The sequence below is a fragment of the Pipistrellus kuhlii genome, unplaced genomic scaffold (genome assembly GCF_014108245.1).
Source record: "Pipistrellus kuhlii isolate mPipKuh1 unplaced genomic scaffold, mPipKuh1.p scaffold_m20_p_3, whole genome shotgun sequence".
NCBI classification, from domain to species: Eukaryota; Metazoa; Chordata; class Mammalia; order Chiroptera; family Vespertilionidae; genus Pipistrellus; species Pipistrellus kuhlii.
Window position 1 is genome coordinate 180,617,313 of NW_023425529.1, and position 23,907 is coordinate 180,641,219.

General features: G+C 42.9%; 1 protein-coding gene across 1 annotated transcript in view; it reads right to left on the reverse strand.

The window, feature by feature from the left end:
- Positions 1-19,607, reverse strand: part of LOC118730060 (cytochrome P450 4V2) — a 34,895-nt gene extending 15,288 nt beyond the window's left edge. The window contains exons 1-7 of the mRNA XM_036457762.2: positions 19,258-19,607; positions 9,403-9,515; positions 7,868-7,953; positions 6,922-7,112; positions 6,477-6,546; positions 5,008-5,134; positions 3,076-3,261 (exon numbers count right to left, since the gene is read on the reverse strand). Coding sequence (XP_036313655.1) covers positions 3,076-3,261; positions 5,008-5,134; positions 6,477-6,546; positions 6,922-7,112; positions 7,868-7,953; positions 9,403-9,515; positions 19,258-19,471 — 987 coding nt within the window. The 5' untranslated portion in view covers positions 19,472-19,607. The remainder of the gene's footprint in view (positions 1-3,075; positions 3,262-5,007; positions 5,135-6,476; positions 6,547-6,921; positions 7,113-7,867; positions 7,954-9,402; positions 9,516-19,257) is intronic.
- Positions 19,608-23,907: the final 4,300 nt, after the last annotated feature.

Below are 23,907 nucleotides of genomic sequence, written 5' to 3' on the forward strand. Positions count from 1 at the left end.
GAACTCAATTATTCTTCACAAGAAAGCCCAAGGGAGCCCAGCTGACGTGGATCAGTGCTTGAGCTTCGACCTATGAACCAGGAGGTCATGGTTCCATTCCTGGTCACAATGCATGCTCTGGTTGTGGGCTCAATCCATAGTAGGGGCATGCAGGAGGCATCCAATCAGTGATTCTCTCTCATCATTGATGATTCTGTCTCTCCCTCTCCCTTCAATAAAAATATATTTCTCTGAAATCAATAAAAATATCTGTATTTTAAAACTCTCCATGAGATGCTTGATTCATATTTTAGAGATGACAAACTGAGCCCCAAAAGATGCTAAATGACTTTCCCAGGCCCAATAGCTTCATAGGAGTTGGAGGCAAGAATAGGGCTTGGAGTTTCTGATGACAAAGTAGAATCCACACGCTTCAACTCTGGGAGTGTTGTGGATGCGGGGTGAGGAGACTCCAGCTCCAATGCTGAGGGTGACACCTAGACAACCTTATTCTCTGTTCGTTCAGTGTCTTTAGGCATCAGCCCCTCATTTCCTGTCCTCACCTCACCAGGACACTCCACATGCAAAATGGTAAGTTCTTCAGAGAAAACAAACAAACAAACAAACAGGTATTTGAAAAATAAAAAATACTATTATAACTCTTACTGGTCCATTTACCCTAATTAACACAAGTGACGGTTGTAATATGTCATCTCCTGGGCAGAAGTCTCTGAAGCACTTGTTTTAGGTCTTCACTTGAATTCTTGAGGAATTTTCTGAAATTTTAAAAAATATCTTTAGAAGTCTCTGATGTTGGTATGATTGTTATTTTCACACACTTGCAATTTCTTTACAGAAATTACTTTGAATTCCAGACAAAAGCTGGCCTATGTTACTCAGTTGTTTAGCAAAGTCATAGAGGAAGTGCTCTTGCTAAACAATTTTAAGAGTTTCTTCTGAATTTGAAAATGAACACAAAGCACAGAGCCAAGTGTATTGGCGGAACTGCGCAGGGCAAGAATCTGCCAGACCAGGAGCATAAAGGGCCTGGCATAGACATAGCAGCAAGGAGCAGATTGTTCCATCTCAGAGGGAAGGAGGGGGTGGATGTGTGAGTAGGTGATAAGAGATCAACCAAAGAACTTGTATGCATATGTGCATAACCCTTGGACACAGACAATAGGGTGGTGAAGGCTGGGGTGGGGGGCAGGAGCAGGCTCTGATGTCATTGGAGGAAAGTGGGGGACATGTGTAATACTTTGAACAATAAAGATTTTAAAAATAAGTAAAATGAAACATAAAAGTAAAAAAATAAAATAAAAGGCCTGGCAGCAACAGCCTGCATCCTCTTTGGAGGAGGTCACAATACTATAGTTGTACATGCTATGCCCACTGTTTCATGGGAAGAAGAGAAAAATGAGAATTCAAAGAATGTTAGAGCAGTAAGAAAGATTGTTAGTGTAGTTGTTCTTTTGGAAGTGAAAGGTTACAATTTATCTCTCAGTTTGTTTATATGGTGTATTATATTTATTGATTTGTGAAGATTGTACCATCAACTTACACCATACACAAAAATAAACTCAAAATGGATAAAGGATATAAACATAAAATGAGAAACCATCAAAATCTTAGAAGTCATAGGCAGCAAAATAGAAGACATTAGTTGTAGCAATATATTTTAACAATACAGCTCTTAGGGTAATGAAAACTAAGGAGAAATAAAATGAGACTACAACAAATTAAAAAGCTTCTGCACAGCAAAAGAAACTATCAACAGAACAATAAGAAAGCCCACTGCATGGGAGAACACAATTGACAGTGTTTTCTCCGATAAGGGTTTAATCTCCAACATTTTCAGGGAACTCATACAACTTAACAAAAGGAAGATAAACAACCCAATCAAAAAAAAAAAAAAAATGGGCAAATGACCTAAATAGAAACTTTTCAAAAAAGGACATTCAGAAAACCAAGAGACATATGAAAACATGCTCAAAGTCACTAATCATCTGAGTGATTAAAATCAAAACAACAATGAATTACCATCTCACACCTGTCAGAATGACTATCATCAACAAATCAATAAACAACAAGTGTTGGAGAGGATATGAAGAAAAAGGAACCCTCCTTCACTGCTGGTGGGAATTCAGACTGGTGCAGCCTCTGTGGAAGACAGTATGGCATTTCCTCAAAATATTAAAAATGGAACTGCCCCTTGACTCAGTAATCCCATTTCTAGGAATATATCTCAAGAAACTAGGAATACCAATCATAAAGGATATATGCACCCCTATGTTCAAAGCAGCACAATTCACCATAGCTAAGATTTGGAAACAGTCTAAATGCCCATCAGCAGATGAGTGGACTAGAAAACTATGGTACATCTATACAATGGAATACTACACTGCTGTAAAAAAGAAGGAATTTGTACCATTTGCAACAGCATGGTTGGAATTGGAGAGCATTATGCTAAGTGAAATAAGTCAGTCAGTGAAAGAAAAATACCACAAGAACTCACTCATTTATGGATAATAAAGAACATTATAAACTGATGAACAAAAATAGAGAAGCATCAAACAGACTGTCAAACTATAGTGGAAAAGCTAGAGAGAGTTTGGAGAAGGAAGGTAAGAGATCAACCGATGGACTTGTATGCATACATATAAGCATAACCAATGGATGCAAGACACTGTGAGGTGGGTGAGGGCATGTGCCGGTGGGGAGGGGAGGCTGGGAAGGTCAATGGGGAATAAAAAAGGAGACCCATGTACTACTATTTGTAATACTTTAAACAATAAAAAAAAATCCCTATAAATTGATTATTTCTTTAAGTTAAAAATAAATTGAGAACAGATCATCTCTTGTACCAAGGATCCCAACCTATTTTAAAAGTTGGCTACAAATAATACTTGCTATTTCGTGTTATTTCTAATTCTACTATTAAATGCTTACACATGCCTAAGTATTAGTACGAGCTCTTTCTTTATCCTTAGCATGTTTAACTCTCAAGATTAAAACAGAAACCTTATCTTGTTATGTAACAGGAACTGTAATTCATTTAATGAGGATACCTGAGACGAACATGACAACCCAAAATACCTCAAACATGAAGGTGTCCACTTCTTCTCGAATGGCCTCATGGCTTAGCTTGTTCCCTTCATCATCCACCACATTTAAGAGCAGGTCGAGAAAAGCCTTGCGTTTTCTCTTGGAGGGGGTCTTGCCCTTGTCATCATTTGTACGTTCTTCTTCTCTCTTTATTTCATTGGTCCGTTCATGGATGACCTGTATGATTTAAATGATCACATGCTTTTGTGTGGAATTTGATGTGGCCTAATGGTCCATTTTCCTGTGAAAACATACCAGCTTCTTTAACTGATTTTTTGCTAACCCTTTCCAATTCTGTCTCACTCAACAGGAACTTAGGTTTTTGTGAACATACAGTAAAGCTTTCTGTGAGTTTTTTTGGCCATAATATAATACATAATTTCCAAGGACTATTTTGCAGCCTTTCCAACATGGGAATAGAGCAGTAGTCTACTGAATAGGGCCCCAGCGAGTTGAAAGAGCCCATGAGAAAAAGCTGGGGTGGTGGAGAGAACACAATCATTATATGATAGACTAATTATAGATCACTCTACTTACGTGTTGTATTGGAGAAAATAATTACCCTGTATGCTTTCTGCTCTTCTGCCTGGAATGCTTTCCACTCCTTCTCTTGCCTCAGAGCCAGCATGACTAGCTTCCTCTTTAGTTTGAGATTTCCACTGCCCATAGTCACACTGTTAGGGTCACTGCTACCCAAGTCCATAGCACTCACTCTCTTCCTAAGCCTGCTTTACCTTTTTTTTGCATGTCACTTACTACCTGGCATTGTATTTGTTATTTAGTGACTTTATCCTCCAATTGCAATGTAGCAGCAAATTTGTCTTTATTCATTTATTTATTTCCAACCTTTAGAGCACTGCTTGGCATTTTAGAAATGTCCATCAGGTATGTGTTGAGTAAGTAAAAGAATGGAAGCCCCTGAGCTTAATTTGGTTACACATTTCAACTTTCTCCTTTCAGGCAATCATCCAAACCTGCTTCTGCTTTGAATGACCAGATCCCAAGTTCATAGAGCAAGCACCATGACCTCTCTTTGAATTTTGGTGGAACCACTGGTGCCTGGCACTCAGATTGGATATTATCCATCCAATCTGGAATTCATTCATTATTGATACTGATATTAATGCATGAAAATTGAAGACAAGTGTAATTATACCTATAAAATACAAACTGTTCATCTTTCACTTCCTGTCAGGCAATTATGCTATACTCCACTGAGGGCAGCTCACTCCAACATCTCATTCATCAAACATCTAGGGACTCTACCACTTAATCTGTTGGTAGAGGCAGAACCTCATTGTTAGGAAGCAATGCCATCATGTTTAAAACTGAAGTTTACAGCAAAGGGTAAATATAATTACTTTGGCACTTTTATTTGTACATATAACTTATAACGCATGTTTTCAATCAAAGTTTGTATTTTCATAAACATATGTATAACACAAAGACAGACTATATCCAGAACATTACTATTTTTTATCATTAAAATTAGATAGTAATATCTAGTTAATTTTTATCTTTTCTGGTTTAAGATACTGCCATAAGTGCCTTTTGTCTTTGAAAAAAATTGCTTAACCCAAACACTTTCCCGGAGATTCTTATACCACAGATCCCTGTGTCTTTATTCTTTTAGCATAGCAGCCAGTTAATAAACTACCATAGCTCATATCACATTTTGTAATTATTTGTTTATAGACAACCTCCCCAGTAGACTAACCTCCCCCATGAGGGAACATTAATGACTGGCTGTGTTAAGAAACATAGCAGTCATGCACTTATAAAATTTCTAGAAAGTGATAGTGGGAGGGGTTGCACAACATTGTTAATGCTCCCAATGCCACTGACTGGTACACTTAAAATGGCTACTATAATAAATTTTACGTTATATATGTTTGTTCACAATAAAAAAAAATGAGGACTTACATTGTTGGTAAAATTATGTAAGATCTTTAGGTTCCTTTTGTGGTCCCATGCTTCTTTAAACAAAAGGTACAAAACGTCATGCCAGAGCCAAAAGGTCCTAATTCTTCGATTTATCAAATCACTCATCCTATAAACAGGATGCAAATGTATTAGCTGATATATCAAAATGTGCATTGCTTGAGTACCTATTTGGTGCCTGGTCTCAATGAGGGTAACATGTGGCACCCATGATAATTCCTCTTAGCAGCTTCTAAGAGCTCCATGCTTTATGCTCAACAATGAAGGCATGGGTTATTACACATCCACGGAAGCTTAAGAATTAAATGGGTCCTTTAGAGGAAGGAAGAAGCCATTACAAAACGTCCTTACTAGATGGCCATCTGGTCTCTCCTTCTAGATAGATATTTCTCCAGAGGAGTTCTGGACCTCCCCGAGCTGCCTGTAGCTCTTATGCCACAGGGTGGAATGAGATCTGCCTGTTTGATGTCCACACATTTGCTTGATCACTCCTGTCCTCTTCTCTAGGAAAGTGCCCTCTGTCACATCCCTGTCCCAAGTCCCTCCCTCAACATTCCCTGTGATGGAACAGGAAGACTAGACATGATCCCCTCCTTTGAGAGCAGCTTCCAGGCCAAATCTGCAGAGTGGCCTTTCCTGGTCACTCAATCTGTGGGTCCTATTGCTGTTTTCTTTTTGAATATCAACTTTCATTTTTCTTTTTAAGCAATTATTATAGTTTATAAGTTCATACTTATTTGTTTTAAAGCTTGTCTCCCTGTTATTCTGTTCTGTAGACCACTATAAAACTAGTCAGTATCTTGTGTAATGAATGGCAGGTTATATATGCTAAAATGTGATAAAATGAAATGGGCAGTGGACTTAAAGACAGAATTTCTCAAATCAAACCCTGGCCCTGAATTTTAATAGTAGAATAATATCAGCAATTTTTCAAAGCAAATATGACTATTTCAATTAAAAAATAATACACATTCAGTGCAGAAAATATGAGAAGAGAGAATAACAACTCAAAAAACAAGAGAGAGGAGCACATAACACAAAACAATAATCATAGCTAACATTCTGGAATAATCTTTGTAAGTATTTTTAATGAATGATTTTTTACACCTAGTGATTATGATGCTAAAAATATTGTTTTTATCTTCATTTTATCACTAATTTCTCAATATATCATAATGTAATTTCTCAATATATCATTAAAAATCATGTAATTTCTCAATATATTATTAAAAATATTATGTAAAATTATACCATAGCCTGAGTGAGCCATAATTTATACAACAAATCACCTACTGTTAAAATACATGCTTCAATGATTAGGTTGATTTTTACTGCAATATTTCATTGTGAAACAATGAAAAAGATACAACACAGATGAAAAATTATTAGCAATATTTTTAAAACTTTGAATTAATAACCATTTAAAAAATAATTAGAAGGGCTTTGTTTACCTATAAACTGCAAGGACATACTCAGAATCAGCATTATTCTGAGCATCAATATTCTTGCCCATAGCTGTTTCTGCAAAATATGGGTGAGAAGCAACCATTCAATTCATGCACATGCCTTGTATTTAATTTCCAGTGGCAAACACTTAGAAAATAAGATAAATTCTTACAGGTTTTAGAATTGTTCCTTTCCCTTTCACTATTGCACATTTTTTTCTCCTACTCTTATTACTGTTCCTTCTTCCCTCTGACCTTCCTGGCAAGTTGGCTCTGCTCAAAGCCCTAGCAGTGGGCACTGCTTCTCAGGAGCCCAGTTTAGAGGAAGGACCACCCCAAAGAAGCCAATATACTGTCTAACCCCTCATTTGCCTTCCCAGTGAAGTGTTATTTCTATTTGGGCCATTTTCTGCTTACACCGTAGCTCTAGAAACAAATCAATGAGACTTACCACAGATGATATCTAAGGCACAAAGTGTGATGTAAAAAAAGCAGTTAAATTTTTCTCCGTCAACATGTTTTTCAAGCTTTTTAACCAATATGTTGGCTTGTTCATTCATGACATCTAAGAACTCTTCCAGAATGTTAAAATGGAAAGTGGGTGTTAACATTTTTCTCCTGGAGCGCCATTTGTTTCCAGTACTAGAAATGCAAGACATGGTTACAAAGAAGAGAAAAGCAACATCCAAAACAAATAAAGCATAATCAAGACAACAAATTCTCCTTAATCCACAGATTCCCAAATGTTTTGGTCAAAATGTTAAGGGGAGATTCATATACAGTTACAGAATGGGCACATTTTAGATGTCCTTTTATATTACTAATATTTAAAAGAACACTCATCAAAACTGAAAACTTTAAGAAGTTTTCTAGATTTCTAAGTCCTGAGTTTCCAAAACTTAGGAATTTCCCCCCTTTTTCCAACCTCAGCCTCTGAAGATCAAGGAGCTCCCTGAGTCTACTTTGATCCTAACATCTTCAAAGTCTCCAAAGTCCCCATGGAAGTCCTGCTTTCTCCTTCTCAGTTCATGGGGTCCTGTTCCTGGATGGCAGCACAAGACTGAGGTTACTGTGCTCCCCTTACTTCTCTGAGGATGACTGCCTTTTTCATTGAATTTTCAAGATTTCCCTGCTCAAAACTTCTCTGTGCTGCACTCCCTTTATACTTTGGAAATTTCTAACTCTCCTTGGAACAATGCTGGTCATCATTATTGAATGCCATGGCTAGAGATTACTCTACAGCCTGGGTTTCTGTCTCTCAAAGGCCCATTATCACCAGACCTTTTCAGCTTCTCCCTACTACCTGATGGCACATTCTTGCTATAGGAAAACCATCTCCTGTCAATGCCTGGCATAAGTTACACACAAGATAGCTTTACCAATTTATACTGACTTACCTTGTAAGAAGTCCTAGGCCAAGCCATGGTTGTAGAAAGGTGTACAGAAGAGACTTGTCAATTTGCTTTGAGCTAGTTAAAATTACCTTAAAAGAGAGAAAAGGAAAATGAGAGACAGAGATATGAAAGCCGCCTTAATTGTAAGAATACTGGGCTAGAATACAACTACTTTCTAAAGTAACATTTCATAACAATTACTTTGTTGTGGTCCGTTTTCATTATGATGACTCAAAAAAATTCAATTAGAGTTTGGAGCATACGACTGTCACTCACTCTTGGAGACTAGCTGGAGTTGCCTGAATGGAAAATGTCCAAGAGAATTCCCTGACTCCTGCCATGAATTAGGAGCCACGTGGAGTTGTTTATTGAGGGTAGGAGTGAGGGAAGAGAAGGTGGGTGAATCAAAGGATGACCACATTTAGGGAGATGAAAATCACAAGATCATGATCAGGCATGTTGATTTGGAGGCATTCAAGTTGTCATAGTCTGAAAGCAGGTATGCAGCTCAGGATTAAGGCTTATACTGGGTACACATTTGAGTGTCTCCAGGGCATAGGTGGCACTGGGGACCATGGGTATAGTTAGGTTGCCTGGAGCCAAAGTAAAGCAGAAGGGAAGAGCATATGCACAAAATGTTTCTCAGGCTTCTTGCTGCAGTTCCCTGCTTTGGACAGATCCCTATCCACATATACTAAGCCCACTCATATTGGGCCAGCAATGGCTGAATCCCCATGTGCCCCTCTCTCTGTCTCCTCTGGGCCAGTAGATTCTGCAGTGTGGTACCAGAGACACTAAGAGTTTTACCACAATGAATAAGAAAGATGTGTCCAACTCCAAAAATCCTAGGAAATTCTGCTGTTAATTTTTAAGGTCTATTTATCCTATTTTTATTTCCTGACACAAATCCTTTGTTATCAAACAATCAGATAATACCCCTAATGTCATGATAATAAAGAAAAAATGGTCAGCAATTTTTTAGGAGCTAGTTAAAATTACCTTAAAAGAGAGAAAAGGAAAATGAGAGACAAAGATATGAAAGCCACAACTCTACACCATTCAATAGCATGAATTAACAACATCTTCCCAATCAATATTAGATTAGTGTACTCTTTTTAAAAATTAATTAGAAATAATAAAAATATAATGGATACTCTGAGTACTGTAAGGGAAACACATATATTTTATTAGTTTCATATTATTTTAATCTTAAACAGTGCCTGGCAGATGATATGAGCTCAATTTATAGAATAATCTATTTATGGTTCTGTTCAACTGAAGACTTCCCAAAAAAGGAGGACAAATATATTATTTGATAACAAATGTGTATAGACATGAAGAAGCTGCTACTCTTCCCAGAACTCAGACTCTATCTGGAAAGGATTAAATGGCACCTTCACAGACTTAGATATGTAATATAATCCTCATTGCATTGAATTCCATTAAATATAAGGACATATATTTGCTGTGTATTCTGATGAGATTATCACACTATCAAATATACAGTAAAACATTGATCATAGTCACCATCGACTCACCTCTATAGTTTCGGCCTTATACATGGCTATTCCTGGTATTGGGCCAATCCAGATTTTGAGGAATGGCACATCTCTGTTTTCTTCAGTGTAATGAATCAGCTGCTGAAAAAACTCTAGGAGAAAATATTTAATTTTAAATAAGTTCCTTACTGTGTCTTTTTTTGTTTTTTTTACTCTTTTTACCTTGGGCATCTCACTCAATATCTCCCAGATCTTTCACATCTTGAGGCTAAACCACATAGGTGTCCTTACTAAATTATTAATGCATGAGTTGTGAGGCTAATTTAATTATGAGTGATATATGTGCAACAACCGGTTAACTGAGAAATGCCAAGCACTGTGAGTGTTTGTGGTGACCTTATTACATGCCTCCCAAGAGCGCTGAGGGTGTTCCGTTTCTCCCGACTTGCTTCAGGTTCCACTTCTATCGAAAGGGAAACCTGTCCCAACTCTCCAGCCCTGGCAGATAGATGCTTCCCTTTCACCCCCTCTAAAACAGTGTGGAAGCTCCTCAACTAGTTGAGATTAGAGCTACTATATGATCCAGCAATTCCTCTTCTGGGTATTTATCTGAAGAACATGGAAACACTAATTCAAAAAGATGTATGCACTGCAATGTTAATTGCAACATTACTTACAATAGCCAGCATATGGACGCAACCTTTGGTGTCCATCAATGGATGAGTGGATAAAGAAGATGTGATAATAATGGCCCAACTGGAATTGCTCGGTGATTGAGCATTGACCCAGTCAGGTCATATGCCACAGAGAAGCATGCAGAAGGCAACCAATTGATAACTCTCTCTTATCAACGATGTTTCTCTCTCTCTCCCCCTCTCTTCCACTCTGAAATCAATAAAGAATATATATAAAGATAAAATATAAGTATATATATAATATATATATAAAGATAAAGTATTGTCATTTGTGATAACATAAATGGATCTTAAGGGTATTATGCTAAGTGAAATAAGTAACAAACAAGGACAAAAACAGTCTGATTTAACTCATATGTAAAATATAAAACAAAAAAGTAACAAATGAACAAATATAACAAAATAAAAACAAATTCAAGGATGCAGACAATAGAATAGTGGTTACAGAGGAGGAGAGTGGAAAGAGGGCAAAGTAGGTAAGTGGGTTAAACAAATGGTAATAGATGGAAACTAGACTTTTGGTTGTGAGCTCCCAGAAGAATATACAGATATTAAATTACACTATTGCACACCTGAAATTTAGATAATGTTATTAACCAATGTTGTTATTAACCAATGTTACCTCAAGAAAAAAATAATTTTAAAAAATTCTTCCGTTTTATTAATCCTTCAACTTCACAAATGTCTCAGGGACTTTGCAGAACCTCTTCCCTTTGTAAGAAACTTATTCTTACCGCTTTTTTTTTTTTTGGTCTGAAAACACTTACTTATTCTTCAAGTGTCATTTTAAATGTGATTTTGCTGTGAAGTCTTCTCTGATATTTCAAATAAGATTTTTTTTTTATATAACTTCCCACATTGGTTCCCATTTCTAGCACAGGCACCAGATCTCAATATTTCTAAATACTGTCCTACAATTAAAAAAAGACAACAACAAACAATTCTCCTTGGAGAAGTCACTGATTTTAGGGCTGAGGCAGAGAAAAATATAAGAACAGTGGAATATATCCTGGTGCCAGAAAATAAGGAAGTGCTCAGAAAATGATGGGGCCATGTTGAAACATCAAGCAGCCAACCTGAAAAGTTCCTAATACTCCAAACCGGAACAATTTGTTCAACAGAATAAGTAATGACAGAAGTAGTCCATATCACTTCTCTAGTCAATATCTTATAGTTGTCAGTGTACAGAACTTTCACCTCCTTTGTTAATTTTTTTTATTTAATAAATCTTTTTCTTCTTTTTTTAACAATATATTTTATTGATTTTTTTTTTTTTTTTTTTACAGAGAGGAAGGGAGAGAGATAGAGAGTTAGAAACATTGATGAGAGAGAGTCATTCATCAGCTGCCTCTTGCACGCCCGTTACTGGTTGCCCACAACCAAGGTACATGCCCTTGACTGGAATCGAACCCGGGACCCTTGAGTCTGCAGGCTGATGCTCTATCCACTGAGCCAAATCTTTATTGTCCAGATTATTATAATTGTTTCTCATTTTATCTCCCCATTTTATCGCCCCTCCACCTGGTTCCCACTCCACCCTCTGCCCTTACCTTCCCCCCTCCCCACTGTCCTCATCCATGGGTTTATGATTTTGTCCAGTCTCTTCCTGTACCATCTACACCCATTTCCCCTTGAGAATTATCAATTCACTCCCATTCTATGCCCCTGATTCTATTATATTCACCAGTTTATTCTGTTCCTCAGAATTCTAATTCACTTGATTCTTAGATTCACTTGTTAATAGATATGTATTTGTTGTTCATAATTTTTATCTTTACTTTTTTCTTCTTCTTCCTCTTAAAGAATACCTTTCAACATTTTATATAATACTGGTTTTGTCATGATGAACTCCTTTAGCTTTTTCTTATCTATGAAGCTCTTTATCTGCCCTTCAATTCTGAATGATAACTTTGTTGAATACAGTAATCTTGGTTGTAGGTGCTTGCTATTCATCACTTTGAATATTTCTTGCCACTCCCATCTGGTCTGCATAGTTTCTGTTGAGAAGTCGGCTGATGATTGTGTATAGATGTTCCCTTGTAGATAATTAACTATTTTTCTCTTGCTGCTTTTAATATTCTTTCTCTTTTTCCCTTGGCATTTTAATTATGATGTGTCTTGGTGTGGTCCTCTTTGGATTCCTTTTGTTTGGGGTTCTGTGCACTTCCTGTACTTGTAAGTCTATTTCTTTTACCAGGTTGAGGGAGTTTTCAGTCATTATTTCTTCAAATAGGTTTTCAGTATCTTGCTCTCTCTCTTCTTTTGGTACCCCCATAATTCTGATGTTGGTATGCTTGAAGTTGTCCCAGAGGCTTCTTATACTATCTTCAACTTTTTGGATTCTTTTTTCTTTTTGCTTTTCCAGTTAATTGTTCTTTGCTTCTTTGTATTTCAAATCTTTGACTTGATTCTTGCATTCCGCTAATCTACTGTTGAGTCTCTGTATAATATTTTTTATTTCAGTCAGTGTATGTTTAATTTCTAGTTGGTCCTTTTTCATATCCTTGAGGGTCTCCTTAAATTTATCCATCTTTTCTAGGAAATTCTAGAAAATCTTATAACCATGGTTTTGAATTCTATATCCAGTTGTATGTTCTCCTCCATTTCTTTCATTTGTGATCTGTTTCTTTGTCTCCACATTTTGGCTGCCTCCCTGTGTTGGTAGGGTGGCTTTGTGTGCTAGGTGTCCTATATAGTTCAATGGGTCAGCCTCCCAGTTACCTGAGGTGGACACTTCTCGTGCACCCCTTTGTGTACTGTGTATACAGCCTTGTTGTATTGTAGTTAAGTCTTAATTGTTGTTGGTGTCACTGGGAGGAATTGACCTCCAGGCCAGTTGGCTGTGAGGACCCGCTGTGTCTATAATGGATGAATTGCTGTGCTGGAGAAATGCATAAGGCAGGACTTGTTCCAGTGGGGCTTTGCTGTTCACTGAGTCTCCCTCTTGAAATCTGGTGTCATCTCACACAGACCACTAGATACACTAGCTTCTGGATCTCCGATGGGGTGCAGGTCAGCTACTGTCTGAGGCCACCCAGCAGGAGCTACAGCAAGAACTACAGTTTTCCTCTTTGCTTGGGGTTTGGAGGTTTTTGGAGCTGACCTGAGCTGCAGTTTATTTAGTTAAACTGCAACAGCGTGGGCCATTTATATGCAAAAGCCACTGCATGTGGGTGGGTTTGTAGATTGTGCAGGGCATGGTCTCAGGGTGTAACTAGGCTATGGTGTGGCAAACAGCAATGGCTGCCAGTGAGCCTTCTCTGCCTTCCTATGTTTCCAAGTCCCTGCATCCTGTGCTCCAGTGCAGTAAACAATGATTGCTGAGCACACCTCTGCAAGAAAGTCACCCTCACTTTCCGACCCGATGGCCAACAGTCCAGCTTCTCCCCATAGGAGTTTGGGTCCCCCGAGTCTCCCCAGAAACTAGATTTCAGAGTAATTGGGAGCTTGTCTCCCTTCAGGTTGAAAAAAAGCAGCACCTCCAATCACCGGCCACCAGCCCAATTTGCGTGCCTCCGTACCTCAGCTTTTGAGTGCTTGTGCACGTCTCAATGCTCTTTCCTCTTTCCTTCTAGTTGTACAATTTCCAGTCATCCAGATTTCCCATGTTTCTGGGTAATAGAGATTTTGTCTTTTAGTTGGAGTTTTGAAATTGTTGTGTGAGTCAGCAGTTCGGTGGTTACCTATGCCACCATCTTGGTTTCTCCTCCTTGGTTAAATTTATTCATAGGTGTTTTACTCCTTTTGATGCAATTGTAAATTGGACTGTTTCCTTAATTTCTCTTCCTGATAGTCCATTGTTAGCATAAAGAAATCCAAGTGATTTTTGTATATTAATCTTATATCCTGCAACTTTACTAAATTTAGTTATTAATTCTAACTTCTTGAGGTAGGGTGGAGTATCTAGGGTTTCCTATATGAACAATCCTGTCATCTGCATTCTTTTTCTTGCCTAAATGTTCTGACTGGGACCTATAATATTATGTTGAATAAAATGGTGAGAGTGAACATCCTTGTCAACCTGATCTTAGAGGAAAAGCTTTCCACATGACATATGGTGTTCTAGCCAAGAAATGCATAACCTCAATGAAACTCTGAAAAAAACAAGAGACAAACCAAACTGAGAGTGATTCTACACAATATCTGTCTCAGAAAATGTGTCAAGGTCTTGATGTGTATGGAAATACTGATAAATGATCACAGATTAGAAATGATTAATACTGAAGAGCATAACACAAGGAAGCACAACTACTATATGCCTGGTGAGAATTTGAATTGAGTCATGGAACAGAAAAAGAACACAAAAAACGTTGTAAAATTCAAGAAAGGGCTGTAGTATTACTAAGTACATTGGACAAATAATAATTTTCTAGTTTTGATAATGATACTAATTGCGTAAAATAACACATCAGAGGAGGCTTGCTAAGTATATGACATATGCAAACCCGATATTATTTTTATAACTTTCCTTTAGTTATAATATTATTTGAATAAATACAAGTTTATAATGAAGGGGAGTTTTATTATTATGAAGCTGAATAATAAAAAGTAAGCTGGAGGAAGATTAAAAAATATTTTCTTAGTAGAAGAGAAACACATACACACAATGCAAAGTGTCCCCATGGAGTTCAACCAAGGAGTCCCATTGCTTGCTATGACATGTACTGACCACTAGTGGGCGGTGAAGAACAAAAGAAGGCCCTGGCTGGCAGTTGGCAGACACTAGAGACCCTACCCATGCAGGATGTTGTACACTGGGCATCTAGTATATAAATAATAGGTTATGTCTACATTTCCTTGGATATAGGAAAAAATTTGGTTTGAGAATGTGACAAAAATGTGAAAGAGATGTCATAGTGAACATAAAAAAGAATCATTAAAATAAAAAGAATTACTGACAAGCACTGAGGAAAATGTAGAAATTAGACAGGGAAGTTGGTAATCAATCAAAAACAGTTTCCTATGACATGTCTAGATGTAAGAATGAATATGGCACAAGTACGGTACCTTACTTCTTCTTTTAAACACAACATGCTCATGCATGCATTCCACAGGCAAGGAACATGTACCACCAAAGGACCAGATCCCTACTCTCAGGGAATTTATTATCATAGGAGATGGTCACTGTGGTACTAATCACAGTATCAGGTAAAATATAATGGGTGCTAAATTACAAGGTTAAGTCTGAGGAGTTATCTATTTGCATTGAAAGGACTAGAGAAATTCCAAGAAAGAGATGGCATTTGAGCACAAAGGAATGAGTTGGCTTTTCATAGGAAGAAAAAGGCAGTGAGGGTAAACCAAGCAGCAGAAATAGCAGAGCAGAGTCAGGGAGGTCTGAGAATTGCCTATAGGCTTAGCCAGAGCCCAGGATGGGGATGATAACATTGCTAGATGAGCCTGGAGTGTTGCAAGGCTAAAGAAGTAGGATTTTCCTTTATGGTCTCTAGGCAATATCTGACAGTTCCTGAGGAGTACTAGAACCACAGAGCTATATTTTAGGACGATAACACTGAGGTGTGTGGGATCTGTGGAGAACTTGGGATTCTAGTCCAAGGATGCAGGAAGCTTCTGGGGTGGAATTCCATGCAGCCAGTGTTAGGGGCCCTGGTCCTGGTTTATGGCTGGTCCTTGTATCTGGTGGGGGGAAATGGTGACCAGTAATCCCAACAAAACTGAAGTAGTGAGAAAGTCTGTATTGAAATCCTTGAGGCCCCATCTGGGGAATGCAGCCCGACATTCAGAAAGCTCAAACAATGACAAAACTCTGGGTCAGCTCAGGAAACACTGAATTGGTGAGTGCTACCTGGGAGTGGGGGTTGGGTGGGGTGGGGTGGGAGAACACAAGTGTAAAACGATTGGGGTACAGGGTCCAGCCCTCAGAGAAAAGACCTGGCAAAGGTTAGATAGAGCCCAAGTCAATCAACTGAGTTCACCAGAGGAAGGTTGGAAAATGAGGCACTGTCCTGAGATTGCTGGCAAAATCCAGGGAGGGAGGGATAAGGAGAGCACACTGTCTGGGAGGCACGTGGTACCCAGGCTTTCTTAGGCAAAGGGAATGCCCCCTGACAGCAGCAGGACTAATGCCCACAGCACTGTGAGGCTACTAATACAGATGGCACCTGAGGTTGTTTTAAATGGGAATTTGGGCCCCACAGACAGATTGACATGGAATAAAAAAACAACTATTAAACTTTCCAGCTCTTTTTTGTGCCAATATTTGTTCACATACTCATCTACCCCTGCTCCTTCTCCCATCCCTCAGCTCCCCCACCCCTGGGCTTCAGGGCAAGCTGCTCAAAGTGCAGCGGGAGAGAGGCTAAAGCACAGGGATGTGCATTGCACATGACACTGAAGAAACAGGAATACCGTAGTTGTTTATAGTGTTTGCACATGTGGGACCCTCAAAACCCAATAATGAATCTTCCAAGCTAGCTAACATTCATTTTGTCATATATATTTGCCTATCAGAGCAAAGCTAAGGGTTTCCGATGCCTATGTCTTTATGCCTCACCACAGTAAGATGAGAAACACTATTACAGAAGTCAGTGAATAGCTGAGGAAGTTGTGCTCAGCTGAGTCGTTGCACAATAGCACAGTGCTGGTAAATACAGGCCTGGCTCTGTACCCCAGGCACCCAGATACACACTGTGCCATCTTCCCCATTACATCACACCGATTCCAGGCAAACCATTGGCTAAACTGCAGTGAAAGGAGCTAGGTTCCATCAACAGTGTCAAAATGTATGTAGCATGCATGGCCATAACCACTGCCTTGGTCTGGTCTGGCAGAGGAGACAGGGAAATCGACACCCGTGGTTGGAAGGCCTCAGGTGGGCCCCATGGCAGGGAGCAGCTGGAGAAGACAGGTGCTCACAAAAGGATTGGAGAAGCAAAAGATGGAGTTCTGCAGCCTAGTTGGGAGTCAGTTGCAATTCTCCAGGTGAGTCTTCCTAGGCCAGAATGCGGAGGGTAGCCACACAATGAAAGGCACAGCCTCTTGTATAAGACACAAGGGTATTGAGGTTGGGGAATACACCTTTAAATGCTGTGCTTTTTCCCAATTTTGCTGAGCTCAATGCTGGGCACAAAGGAGGGCCTCAAATAGGTGCATGGTTGACAATGAAAAAATGAACTCAAACCAGGTTCCGGACAATGGTCTAGAAAATGCACGCATGAACTTAAATCCTCCAAGTGATTGCACTACAGTGACTTTTACAAGTAAAGGGTAACACATTCTAACTTAAAGAGTTTTAAACAACTTGAAAAGTCAACCAATTTGGCTAAAGCAGAAAGGAACCAAAGGTTGGTCATATGTCCAGATCCTGTAGTTTTTGATCCATTAAAAGGACCCTTGAGAAGGATACTGTGTTATCATTCTCTTCTCTCTGGAAGTAACGACAAGGAGAATTACTTTAAATAACCCAATAACCCACAGTTTGTTTTGAAATGGATCTTATTCACCAGAGATTTCAATTCTTAGAAAAATTCCCCAAAAGACTATGATGAGATTTCTTAAGTATATTGTTTCCTGTTGGGGAGGAGGGGTCTATATTTCTACACAGTTGTTTTTTAATATTATAAAGCCTTTGGGTAGGAGGGAAGATTAGCTCTGCCTTTAGCATTCACCATGATGATTTTACAAATGCTGTTTTCATATATTAAAATTTGCTTCATCAGTTGCAACATTAGTCGCATTAATGTTTGGTTGGTTAAAGGTTTACTTGGATTTCTTCGGCCAGAAACATTTTCTATATTTTGGCAACTCTCTCTCATGAGGCCTCATGTATTCCCTGTGAAGTTGAAATGACAGCATTATTTTTATTTGGAGAAAGGAAAGTGGAAAAGAAATAATCTTTTAAGCTTTGAAATTGATGTTCAGTCTATAAAACTTGTTCAATTAAGCTAAAGGCTGATTGGATTCTAGTTCTGTGTTCACTCAAAAATATGTCATTTGGGCCAACACTGGTTTGGCTCAGTGGATAGAGCGTCAGCCTGTGGACTGAAGGGTCCCAGGTTCGATTCCGGTCAAAGGCATGTACCTTGGTTGCGGGCATATCCCCAGTGGGGGGTGTGCAAGAGGCAGCTGATCTATGTTTCTAACTCTCTCTTCCTCTCTGTAAAAAATCAATAAAATATATATTTTTTAAAATATGTCATTTGGGGCAAATCTTTTCAGTTCTGGGTATCTCAACTTCTACAGCCACGAAGATGAAGTGCTAAGATCTAACTCACCCTCCCTCGTGGGGGATGCAAACATCAGGGACTTTTTAAGAGCTTTCTAACTTAAAGTGATCCCTCTACCCCTATCATAACATAAGGTAAAGCTATCTCTTCAAAAGATGATTTCAATAAAAAAAGGACTCACTCTTTAACAGATAAGATTTATGAAACTTGCTGTGTGACTTTGAGGGCAGGCCTTGAAGAATAACATCATAACTCATTGTAGTTATGTATCCTCCACAGAAGGGCCAAGGAGGAATGCAAGCTGTGGTCAAGTCTTGTGATTTTTGGAGGGAGAGGCTCTGTTCTCGAGTGCATTTCTCATACATTATTTTGGAAACAGAGAAATAGAGATAGACATAGAGATGGCGATATAAATAGAGATAGAGAGAGGAGGAGAGGGGAGAGAGAGAGAGAGAGAGAGAGAGAGAGAGAGAGAGAGAGAGAGAGAGAGAGAGAGAGAGACTAAGTTATAATCTGTGTCTGCTTTTAGGACTTTAACAGAAGAAAAACAGGTGCTTTTATTGTTGTTTTTCTTATTAAATATATTTTTATTGATTTCAGAGAGGCAGGGAGAGGGTTAGAAACATCAATAATGAGAGAGAATCATTGATCAGCTGCCTCCTGCATGTCAGCCCCTCACTGGGGATGGAGCCTGCAACCCAGGCATATGTCCTTGACAGGAATCAAACCCAGTGTCTGCAGGTCAAAGCTCTATCCACTGAGTCAAGCCTGCTAGGGCTACAGGCTGTGGTTTAAGACAGCAGCAGCCAGGAGTTGGGAAAAGGAGAAGAGAAAAGGCAGGACAGGCGTTTAGAAACTCTGCACGTATATGTAATGAAAACTGGAGAGAAGTGGGGAACCATTACCCAGGGGGTGATAGAGGCGCCCCTCACCCAGCAGCCTGAGTCTCCAGTCAGGGTGCTCCAGGTGGGGGTGCAGGGGGCGCTCCTGTGTCATCCCTGCAAGCCCCTTACCTTTCCCTCCTCTCTTCCAGAGCAGCGCGTGTCCCAAAATGGGGTAGGAGCGAGAAATGCTGCGGATGGGCCTCATTTGCAGCCAGTTACGCGCATACCTCGCCATCATCTGCAGGAAGCTCAGGATGAGGGTGGCACCCGCCAGGGTGAGGGCGCTGAGCGCGCCCCAGAGCAGCAGCTTCTGCCCGACGGGCACCAGCCAGACGGTCGTCATCGCGCCAGCGGTGGGCTCCGCGCGGGGACTGAGACCCAGAACCTTGGGGCCGGGAGCTTGGGGTCAGGGGGTGGTCCAGCCCCTGAAGTTCAAGTGCTGGGCCCTGGGAGGAGCCCCGCAATTCCCAGGGGCGGGCTTGGCGGACGGAATGGGCCCTCCTCCTGCAGCCACCAGCCCAGGCGCCCGGCAGCGGGACTTCCCGCGCAGGGACCGCCCTGCTCGCTGGGGACCGGGTTGGGCCTCTGAGGCTGGGAGGAGAGCGTCCCTGTTGTCATTGTGCAGACAGACGCCCGCAGAGCGCGCAGGGAAGACCCCTGCTGAGGGCAGAGGGCGCTGAGAAGAAAGGAAGGCACTTGGGTGGCGTGGGGAGGAGAACGGGGTGCAATTTAGGGCAACTTCAGGAGGGAGAGGCGCCCTGGGGCTGGGCTGGGTGATCTCCGTTGAGCAGTGAGCGGGCTGTGTTAGAATGGAAGGAAAGGGGCACCGGGTTTGCAGCTCGGTTTGGGGGTTAGTTTTTCCCTGGCTGGGCACCTAGCTCCTGATGCTTCCTTGCGCAACCAGGAGTGTCTTCTGCTCTCCTGGGACTGGCTGCACCCTGGCTGAGCTTCAGAGTCACCCAGGACAACATCCTAATTTGACCTGGGATCCAATCTGAAGGGGTAGGTGAAATTCGTCATCAGGTCACGGGAGAGCTGAATGTTCTTGTGATCCCAATGGTTTCCAAATTATCATCAGGACCAAGAGTCATGGGGTAGAGAGGACAAAGGGCAAGGTCTCTGGAGGAGGCAGAGATCAGAGATGCTGGCAGAGCGCGGGTTGGATAGAGGAACAATCATGATGAGGTAACTCTCAAACACTAGACTAATGTCTGGGAGGAAAAACACTGGTCAACCTTATGGGATGTCCACGGGGAAAAACTTGTATCCGTCATGTTATTCGCTTTGATATTATTTCATCTGTTTACGACAGCCTGAAGGGACCTTGACTCCCAGGCTGAGAAACTGTATCTTTATTTTGAAGGCAATTTGTGAGTGAGACAGAGGGCACCGAGGATGTTATGAATCAGGTTAGTGGGGCTCCCTCCTGAGAGGCTGGTCAGCTGTAAGAGCTCAGAACCCATCAGGTCATCAGCAGTTTAAACACTGAGAGCGCATATTGTAGAAATGATTCTACTTGCATTGAGAGCAACCTAATGTTTTGAGGATTTAATTACTCTGCGAATTAAAAGCAAGATCCTTATGAAAGAAACAAACCGTCTTGAGGACATGGCTTTGCAATCCTGAATGGGCGCTCTATGAAAACAGTCCATGTTCTGACCTCACACCCCTCTACGGCTACCTGGCTAGTTGCTGCAGAAGGGAGACAATGGACATATGAGAAACATGGATGTTCTGGCGTCCTTGCGTCCTGACAAAGTTAGCCCGGCTTCCCTGCTCTGACCCTGAGACTTCTGCCTCCATTTTCCCAGGCTGCTTTCAGATGTTTCCTCCGTTCTGACTCTTCGCTGTGTGCTGGCGTGCTGCACGCTGACATCTGTGTGCTCTTCCCCCTCCCAACATCCAAGGTCCTGATAGCCTGCTCAACCTGGCCTCTCACCTCTCTTAAGTACATTCTGCTCTTTCCCCTGGTTAGAGCTGACTGGGTGGCCGCTCTCTGCTGTGCTTTTGTCCTGGGTCCCTCACCGGACACCTAGTGTGCCAGGAAGCTGTTATACCTCCCGGGGGAAGAGGGCATCCCTTCTCTTACATCTCAGTGCTGAGCGCACCCTGGAAGGAGAACAGTGCCCAGGGCATGCTTGTTTGTGGGGTTGGGTTCAGAAAGGGGATCCTGACAGCATGGAGATATCACAGGGAGGAGATAGGTTCGGTGTCTACAAGGAAATACAAAAGGTGACATTACCAATGGAAATTAACTATGGCTCCGAATCCTGTTTGGTAACTAGCCACAAGACTAAAGTATATACTCACGAATGTCAGTGACTGTATTCATTTCCTTTCCCTGTCCCGAATCAGAAAATACATCTCCTGAACATTAATGGATAAACCCTGTTCAGTATCTTATTTTGTAATCTTGCTCAGAATGGACCCCACGCTTCTGTGGATCATCACACTCATACACTCTATCTTTCACATAGAATTCCTCAGATTTAGCAAAAAGGAAATGTATTCCCCTAAATAAGAAACTCTTACCTCTCATATCTGCCTTGGAGTTTGTATTGATTGATCTGATTATCATTCGAGTTCTTTTAATATATATATATATATATTTTATTGATTTATTACAGAGAGGAAGCGAGAGGGGTAGAGAGTTAGAAACATCAACGAGAATCATTAATCATCTGCCTCCTGCACACCCCCCACTGGGGATGAGCCCACAACCAAGGTACATGCCCTTGACTGGAATAGGACCTGGGACCCTTGAGTCCACAGGCCAATGCTCTATCCACTGAGCCAAACCGGTTTCGGCATCATTCAAGTTCTGAAACATTTTAGTTGTTAAATCTCTGGGTCCACTCGGACGGGTGTTAGCCACATACACTATATGTGGATGTTGCTAGTTCAGCTGTCAGGGCCCTTCTTATTTCCAAGTTCTTGGGTGAGGCACACGCGGTGTCATTTTTAGTGGCACACTTTGAACCTGGCCCTTAAGGGGGAGGAGTGGGCACTGCTCACTCAAGTCCCCTCACCTGAGAACAGGTGTGGGGTTTGTTTGTTTGTTTGTTTGTTTGTTTACCAGCCTTCCTGGCTGCCAGAGAGCTGGCCGCCCCTGCCCTGGCCCAGCTGGTCTTGTCAGACTAGAGAGGCTCCAGCTCCTTTGGAAGCAGGGCCATCTCCCTCTGTTCCAGCTCCTCGCCCTCAGCCCAGAGCCCAAAGGGCGCTGGGGAAATGGGACGGCGCTCCTTTAAGGCAGGTCTCCAGGAGGGAGCCTGGGTGCTTGCTGTGGACACAGCCCTGAGCTGCAGGAGCTGCAGTCCAGGCGCAGTGAGCGGGGAGAGGGCAGGGCTGATGTTTAGCTTAGCAACCGCCTGCGCGTCCTGCAGGCCCAGGGGCCCCACCCGCACCCTCAGCCGCCTCCTGGGCGCTGGGGCTCAGGGACAGGACAGAGAGGGGCAGAGGGGCCGCCGCCCCGCAGCCTCAGCCCGGGAGCATCTGGGCGTCGGAAAGGGGGTCCCAGGGCTTCGGGGCTGAGCGCCCAGAGACGCTCCTCTGCGTGGGGAGCGCACCAGCGGCCCCGGGGGGCCCCGGCCACCGGGAACCCCGGACCCCCGCCCGCCCGGGCCGCCTCCTCCGGACCCTCGCGAGCAGGGGCGGCTGGAGCCCCGCAGCCCGGCTCCCCGGGGTCCGGAGGCTCCGGCTGCAGCGCGGGCGGCGTTTCCACGTCTGCGCCATGAAGGGCGCCGTGGGGGACCTGGGCTCTCTCTTCTCCAGAATCTTCAAGACCCCGGCGGCGGCCTGCTCCCCGGGCGGGAGCTCCAGCGGATCGGGAGGCGCCGCGGGCGCGGGGTCCCCCTCCCCGCCCCTGCCCCCGGCACGGGCGCCCTCCGCGCCCCGGCCGCAGCTCCCGGTCTCCCGCCCCGGGGTCTCCCTGCCCAGTAGCCCCAGAGCGAGCCCAGTCCCGTCCCCGCGCCAGGACCTGCCCCCGGATCTGCCCCTGGATCTGCCCCAGCACCTGCCCCAGCACTTGCCTCCGGACCTGCCCCCGGACCTGCCCCAGGACCCGCCCCGAGAACTGCCCCCAAACCCGCCCCCGGCCCGGCCCCCGGCCCCATGGAGCGGGGGCTGCAGAGCGCAGAGCTCCCCGGAGCCCCTGGGGGCGGGAGCGCTGTGGACCCCGGTCCCAGGCGGGGTCTGGGCGGCGCTGCCCTCCATCCGGGGCGCAGCGGGCAGCAGCCGCTCAGCCTGGAGCCCACGGAAGCCCCGCCAGCTTGGCCCCCGGACCCTCCTCTTCACGCTGCCGGGCATCGGCGAGGAGGGGGCCTCGGACAGCGACTCGGAGGAGGCCGGACACGCGTGAGTGGCAGCCCGGTCCGGGCCGTGTCTCCCTGAGACCCTCCCCTCTTCTGCAGCAGCCACCCTGCTGGGCGAGCTCAGCCCACCCAGCTGTTTGCAAGGACTTCCACCAGCCCCCCGGGCAGCCTCCGTGCCCATTTCCCGGGTCCTCCTTTGTGCCTTTCCGATCTTCCTAAACCGCTAGTCAGGCTCCGCTCAGCTCTCTCCGGACAGCCCTCTGCTGGCCGCCAGAGGGCGGAGTGGAGGGAAGGGGCTTGGAGGGGAAGGGGCGGAGCTGGTGTCACTGGCTCAGCCTTGGCGGCTGAATGACAGCCTGGTTGTCTCCAGGACTGAGGGGAACTCAGGTCCCTCCTCTAATGCAGAGCCTGGCAGGCGTGCAGGGAGCTACCATGTGAAGAAATGATGCCCCCCTACTTTTCAAGGATC